We start from the raw sequence: 7479 nt of genomic DNA, 5'->3' as shown, positions 1-7479 counted from the left end.
TTTTCCACCCACTTCTCTATTCTTTATAGCCCAGTAAGCAAAATGCAGGCAGGGCCAATGAACGGCTCCGAGGGAGGAGGAAGAGGCGGCACTTGAGCAACTGCCACTTCCTGCTCTCCTTTTCCGGCCTTTTCCACCCACTTCCCACATATTGCTGCTCTTTTCTAGAGTGAGAGAAAGACTGCCCCTTTAAGACTTTGGTCTCCGTGGCAACCTAATCCGGCCTGCAAAAACACATACGCAAATGCCTGCATGGCCTTGAAGGGCTCCACTCCGGCCTACCAGAATTGGCCCATTTTACAAGATGGCTCAGGGTTAAAAAGCACTTCCGGTCTGGGCGCTGCTCTGTCTTAAAGCACCTCTGGGCCAGGCTGGAGGATCTCAAGGGGTCTCCTTATCTATTTCTGGCAGAGCTGCGCCTCTTTGGTTTCTCTTGCATAAATTTGCCACCTTCCTTGCCCTCATATTAAGTCAGGAGGCCTGAGTAGCCCTCGCTTCCTTTCCCCACTTCAGGACCACTATATAAAAATTACAAGGAGGTGGCCTAAATCCTACACTTTCCAGGCATTTTAAACTGGTAAAATAAAAATAAATTAAATACTGAAAAAAAAACCCCAGCTCTTAAAAATGAGGGTCGATATGAGGAAAATAGGAACAGGGTCATATATATATGAATTGAGTTTCTGTCGGGTATAAATCTATGAAAATAACATATGCCTCAAATTGGCACATGAGAATGGTGCATTTTGTAGAGGGAATCCTGGCTTGTTGGTCTTTGTATTATTACAGACCTGGATAACATGGCAAGCATTTTCAAGTGTTTTTAAAGCTGAATGCATTTTTCCCACTTATTAATGAAAAGAAGAAATGACTATTAATATTAATAATGTCCATTGACATTATTAACAGTCATTTCTTTCCATTAATATAAAGTGCAGTATTCTTAATCATTCAGGTTATGGTTGTCCCAAAGGTGCTTTTTCCCCCAAAAGGCAACTGGACTGACTTGGTTCTTTTTTTCCTTTTTGAAAACATTTTGCTTCTCATCCCAAAAATGAATTCAGTTGTTAGAAACACTTTCAAAGAGAGAAAAAAATTCAAGAAAGTCCATTTGGAAAAAAGCACCATTGGGATGGCTGTTAATATATTTTGACTTTTCTAAGCTGACCTGGTTTTCATTCCCGTAAATAAGTCATCATAATTTTCTAGAGTCACTCATCTCTCTGTTCTAAGCCTGGGCATTTAGAGAAAATGCTCCATAAAGCCATGATTTATTATACTGATTACTGCAAGGCTTTATTTATTTATAGTAAGAACCACCATTTTAGGAAGGGTAGGGCAAAATAATAACCAAGAGGCTCAGGTTTTCTAAAGTGGTAAATTGTGACAATAATATGGATCTTCCATGTTCAGAAGCAGTATGCTGCTAGTGCCTGGAAACAACTGTAGTAAGGGTACTGCTTCTGTATTACTGCTCCTGCACTTGTTTGAAGGAATTATCCAGGGTGACAAAGTTGAGCACTTTAATCAATAATGGGCTGGAAAGACAGTCATGGTGGTGCTGGAGGATTAGGGAATTAAAGAGATGAAATTGGTGCCTTAAAACTCAGCAAAATTTGTCTTTCATTCTAAAAATCCCACAACAAAGGAATGAAAATGGAGGGGGGGGGGCACAAGGTTCATATGAGCCGTGATGGCGCAGTGGTTAGAATGCAGTATTGCAGGCTAATTCTGCTGGTTCTCAGCAATTCAATTCTCAAAGCCTCAAGGTTGACTCAGCCTTCCATCCTTCCAAGGTTGGTAAAACGAGGACTTAGATTGTTGGGGAAAATAGGCTGACTCTGTAAACTGCTTAGAGAGGGCTATAAAGCACTGTACAACACTTTATAAGTCTAAGTGCTACTGAGCAGGGGGTTGGACTAGATGACCTCCAAGCAGGGGGTTGGACTAGATGACCTCTGTTACTGTTACAAAGTGCTATTGCTATCTTAGCTATACTTTTGGAGCTTTGCTTTGAAATAATACTCTGAAGTCTAAAATATCTCTTTGTTATTTCTGTTTTCATCAAATTCATTCTTTCAGATATATTGGATCAGTTCTTATGGCCAAACTGATTGGGAATGACACAAACACTACTTTAAATAGAATTTGAAAGGCAACTGGGTTTGTTTGAGGCAAGTTGTTTTGCTTCATTTATTTTCTTTGATCCACCATATCAATTTATATTTTTTTTAAATTTTTTTAAATTTTTTTTTTTTGCATTTATATCCCGCCCTTCTCCGAAAACTCAGGGCGGCTTACACTATGTCAAGCAATAGTCTTCATCCATTTGTATATTATATACAAAGTCAACTTATTGCCCCCAACAATCTGGGTCCTCATTTTACCTACCTTATAAAGGATGGAAGGCTGAGTCAACCTTGGGCCTGGTGGGACTTGAACCTGCAGTAATTGCAAGCAGCTGCTGTTAATAACAGACTGCATTAGTCTGTTGAGCCACCAGAGGCCCATTTTATTGTTTAGATGTTGCAAATTTATTAGCTTTATTATGCTGCCATAAGGGATGCTGGGAAATGTTATTCAGAAGGATTATGTGCTCTCTACTCTTGTACTGTGATAGCAAATGTGTTTGCATTAGAAGGGGAAAAATGGTTTTAAGCCCTTCTGAATGCCAACTCTGAGTCTGATCAACTGACCATATTTTTTTCTAAATTCAGGTCTGTGCTGAGGCTAAACCATATAAGAAACCTAAAAACATTGACAGCAATATATTTTTTCCCTATCAATGCTATACTATATAGTGAATGTTATGTAACTGTTCCACAGGAATCCTTTATGATACTATTGCCTTGGCTGCAGCAATATGTCTGTCTGCGAAGATATGCTTCTTTGCAATTATCGCAAATGTCGAGTCACGCTTTCAGGCTATGCATGGGTCACGGCCTGCTCACATATCTTCTGTGACCAACATGGCAGTGGAGAATTCAGTCGATCACCAGCAGTCTGTCCAGCTTGTACCAGTGCCCTGTCTGGCAAATTGGATATTGTTCGGACAGAGCTCAGTCCTTCAGAGGAATATAAAGCCATGGTATTAGCTGGGTTACGCCCAGAAATTATTCTGGATATCAGTTCCAGGGCTTTGGCTTTCTGGACATATCAGGTAAATTGTATCCACTAATAGCAGTTTTGAGTTAGAAATAATTCTTTATTTAAAAACTAGCTGGATATCTTGCTCCTAGGTACATTTAGTCTGAATGCTTTTATCATTTTTATTGTTCTTAAAGGTTTTCAGTATTTTTAATTGTAACACACAAACACACACACTTTTGTTTTTATTGTAAACCAAATAGAGTCATTGATTGAGATAGGTGGCTATATAAGTACTTCTACTTTACTAGTACTAGTACTTACTAGTACCTATCTCTTCCCACTTATGGCTATATCTATGTTGTTTGTATCTTTACAACTTATATTGTTTTGATTGTTTCCTAGTATGATTTGATTGCTTATTAGTATCCAATGACTATCATTAAGTGTTGTACACTGAGCGCATATGTACCAAAAACAAATTCCTTGTGTGTCCAATCACATTTGGCCAAAAAAGAATTCTATTCTATACTAAAAATGGAATACATAGATAGGTAAGTAGGTAGGTAGATAGATAGATAGACGACAGATTGATCGATCAATTTAGGATTGTGAATCTCCATAGACACATAGAATGCTGTATTGAGTGACAAAAGTAATTTTATCCAAATCTGCCCAAGACTTTCTCCTTTCTACAAGTAGTCCTTGACTTACAACAGTTCGTTTAGTAACTGTTCAAAGTTACAACGGCACAGAAAAAGTGACTTATGACCATTTTTCACAGTTACCACCTTTGCAACATCCCCTTTAATCATGTGATCAAAATCCAAATGCTTGGCAACTGGTTCGTATTTATGACCATTGCTGTGTCCCAAGATCATGTGATTCCCTTTTGCGACCTTCTGACAAGCAAAATCAATGAGGAAGCCAAATTCACCTAAATACCATGTTACTCACTTAACAGCTTCAGCGATTCACTTAGCAACTGTGAAAAGAAAGGTGATAAAATGGGGCAAAACTGGTTTAACCAATGTCTCTCTTAGAAGCATCAATTTTGGGCTCAGTTGTGGTCATAAGTCTAGGTCTACCTATACTTATTCTTTATACCCATCTAGGTCCATCAAGAGCGTTTGTATCAAGAATATACCTACAGCAAAGCAGAGGGCCATCTGAAGCAGATGGAGAAAGTCTACACCCAGCAACTCCAGAGCAAAGATATGGAGCTGACATCTATGAAGAGTGAAGTCTCTTCCTTAAAGAAAGTATTGGAGGAATACAAAAAGAAATTCACCGAGCTATCAGAGAAACTCATGGAGCGTAATCGTCAGTATCAAAAACTGCAGGGCTTGTATGACAGCCTGAGATTACGTAATATTGCTCTGGCCAATCAGGAGGCAGGCCATGAGCCTCCTATGATGCCTCAGCCTGCTGTTTTTGGTTTCCCTCTGGGTAAGGATAGCGACTTTTAGTATGATCCTTCACAAGCATTTCCTGAACTGCGGTGGCGCAGTGGTTAGAGTGCAGTACTGCAGGCTACTTCTGCTGACTGCCGGCTGCCTGCAATTTGGCAGTTCAAATCTCACCAGGCTCAAGGTTGACTCAGCCTTCCATCCTTCCGAGGTGGGTAAAAAGAGAACCCAAATTATTGGGGGCAATATGCTGACTGTGTAAAACAGCTTAGAGAGGGCTGTAAAGCACAATGAAGGTATATAAGTCTACTGTTATTGCTATTGCCAGGGTGACTAATGCTTGAATGTAATCCATGCACAAGAAGAATTATTAAAATGACATGGGACTGATAAGGATGCTAGGCGTTAGACAAATATGTGGCAAGTGTTGTATACTATGTTGTGCTCCTATTAATAACTCACCAAACGTATCTGGCTTTTCTAGCAATATGAAGATATATTATCTCAACATTGTGGTTAACTAGAGTTTTTAATTATCACATTTCACTGACTGTTCCCTGTTTACATTGTGTCAATGCATGACCATAAAGAAAATAACATTGGCCTTTTCTGATTATGATTTTTTTTTCTGATTGCTTGCACGAATTGCTTCACACCAAGCATAGCATCCATCAGTAGACAGCAATGCACAACCTAAAGAAAAGCAGTATGTTGTTCTGTCTTGGGGTTTGGGAATTGTAACATCAAATGTAACATTGAATCCCATTCATTTTTAGATATTATTTTGAATCTAAGCTACTTTTAAACAATCTGAATATTAAGTGTTTCCAGAACATATGTTGCCATTCAATATTTGTATATTTTCTGTTATGGAGCAAATTAGTTGGAGAGTTTAATTTAAATTGCAAACCTGTGAAGAAACTGTGAACTATGAAGAAAGATTTCAGCAACCCTAGCATTGCAGTTCTGATTCCTGCCGTCTGTACTCTGTAGCTGGAATAGAATAGAATAGAATTCTTTATTGGTCAACTGTGTTTGGACACACAAGGAATTTGTCTTTGGTGCATATGCTCTCAGCATAGGTAAAAGGAAAAAAAAGAAAAAGAAAAAAGAGACAAAAAATACATCCATCAATAATCGTAAGATACAACACTTAGTGATAGTCATAGGTTACTAATAAGTAATCAAATTGTACTAGGAAACAAATAAAATAATATTAATTATAAAAATACAAGCAACATGGTTATTAGTGGGAAGAGATAGGTAATAGGAAGGATGAGAAGAATAATAGTAATACAATCTTACTAAATAGTTTGACAATGTTGAGGGAATTATTTGTTTAGCAGAGTGGTGGCTTTCGGGAAAAAAACTGTTCTTGTGTCTAGTTGTTCTGGTGTGCAGTGCTCTACAGTGTCGTTTTGAGGGTAGAAGTTGAAAATGTTTATGTCCAGGATGTGAGGGGTTTATAGATATTTTCACAGCCCTCTTTTTGACTTGCGCAGCATACAAGTCCTCAATGGAAGGCAGGTTGGTAGCAATTGTTTTGGTTTATTTAAAAATATGAAGTCATATTTAATATGGTTTACTTTAAAAATAGAGATTCTGATTAAGGATCTCCGACCGAAGTGTAATCTGGCCAGTGGTGGGATTCAAATAATTTAACAACCGGTTCCCTGCCCTAACAACCAGTTCACCAAACTGCTCAGAAAGTTATCAACCGGTTCTCCCAAAGGGGTGCGAACTGGCTGAATCCCACCACTGAATCTGGCCCTTATTATGGGAATGTATGTAGCTAACATTGCAATTTTTTTTACAGGGGAAGAAATTTAAACCCTTCTCTAATACCATATCTTTCACTCTAGGTAACGCTGCCGGGCTCACTAGGAACACTACACCTATGCAGGGCCGGCGTGGTGAAGGGGACTTCCATTTCAAACCGTTCTTTGCCTCCCCTCCACCCATGGGCGAGTCTGCCAACAGCTTCTTTTCCTTTACCTCTCCTGACAATGATTTGGAACACCACACAGGAGGCAACAGAGCTTATAAAATTAAGCGAATGTAAACCCTAACGTGCAATTCAATTTAATTGCAGAACCATCTGAAAACCCAGTTCTGTATTTATGGGCCCGAGGTTTCAAACTAAACAAAATCTCAACGCTCGAAATTTCCATTACATCAGTGAACGTCAAATATTTTCCAAGCCGTGCCATATGTTAAAAGCAAGAGAGGGACAGCTTGCAAAGTCAATATTTTTTGAATAATTAGATAATATACTGGGTTATTGTAGTTTACAGGTGCATGAGTTTGTTACATTGTTGTTATTGTTGTGTCACATAGCAACCTCCTTGTAAACACAATAGTTCGACACATTCTCAGTGATTTAATTATTGCGCATTATGATTCAGTTTGATTTGTGCTCAAATTGCTTATTCTAACAAATGTGTTATAATGTTTTAATCCATTGATGACTGTTTTCAACTCTCACATCTTAAAGTAGCATGTTTTCTTCTATGAGTTTGTAAATATATTTGCAAGGATTTGTCTTTTGTTCATTGCTACTTGTAAATAAAAATATATGGAGGGAAAAATATTACCTGCATGTATACATTTCCATTGGTATAAACACCTGTGGATATCCTTTTTGTGTTTTGTGATTAAGAATTAAGTGCTTTTCTGGTCATCAAAAAATAGTCCTCCTCCTCCTCTTTTACCCCTTGGATGTTGAGGGAGAATCCTTTTATTAATTTCTTTAAATGGACCTAAATTATGAAGGCTGTGTTGCTTCAAGCACTTTATCTGTTTAATAAATCTGATCATTGGATTATTATTTATTTTATTTATTATTTATTTTATTTGATTTTTATACCGCCCTTCTCCCGAAGGACTCAGGGCGGTGTACAGGCATAATAAAACCGACAATACAATATACAAGTTTAAAATACGATTTAAAAAACTTATTTAAATTAGCCCAATGATTAAAATT

General features: G+C 38.0%; 1 protein-coding gene across 1 annotated transcript; it reads left to right on the top strand.

Moving 5' to 3' along the window:
• Positions 1–2863: 2863 nt before the first annotated feature.
• Positions 2864–6558, top strand: CCNB1IP1 (cyclin B1 interacting protein 1). The gene is made up of 3 exons (XM_058180266.1): positions 2864–3160; positions 4203–4536; positions 6359–6558. Exons 1-3 carry the CDS (start codon positions 2864–2866, stop codon positions 6556–6558), a joined length of 831 nt encoding a protein of 276 aa, XP_058036249.1.
• The last annotated feature ends 921 nt before the right edge of the window (positions 6559–7479 follow it).

The sequence above is a fragment of the Ahaetulla prasina genome, chromosome 4 (assembly GCF_028640845.1).
Source record: "Ahaetulla prasina isolate Xishuangbanna chromosome 4, ASM2864084v1, whole genome shotgun sequence".
NCBI lineage: Eukaryota > Metazoa > Chordata > Lepidosauria > Squamata > Colubridae > Ahaetulla > Ahaetulla prasina.
The sequence above is the reverse complement of the archived record's forward strand: the minus strand, read 5'-3'. Positions and strand labels throughout refer to the sequence as shown.

Coding starts and splice junctions, on each gene's coding strand:
- CCNB1IP1 (XM_058180266.1), top strand. CDS start 2,864: ATGTCTGTCTGCGAAGATATGCTTCTTTGCAATTATCGCAAATGTCGA. Junction 3,161..4,202: donor TGGCTTTCTGGACATATCAG/GTAAATTGTATC, acceptor ATACCCATCTAG/GTCCATCAAGAGCGTTTGTA. Junction 4,537..6,358: donor TGTTTTTGGTTTCCCTCTGG/GTAAGGATAGCG, acceptor CTTTCACTCTAG/GTAACGCTGCCGGGCTCACT.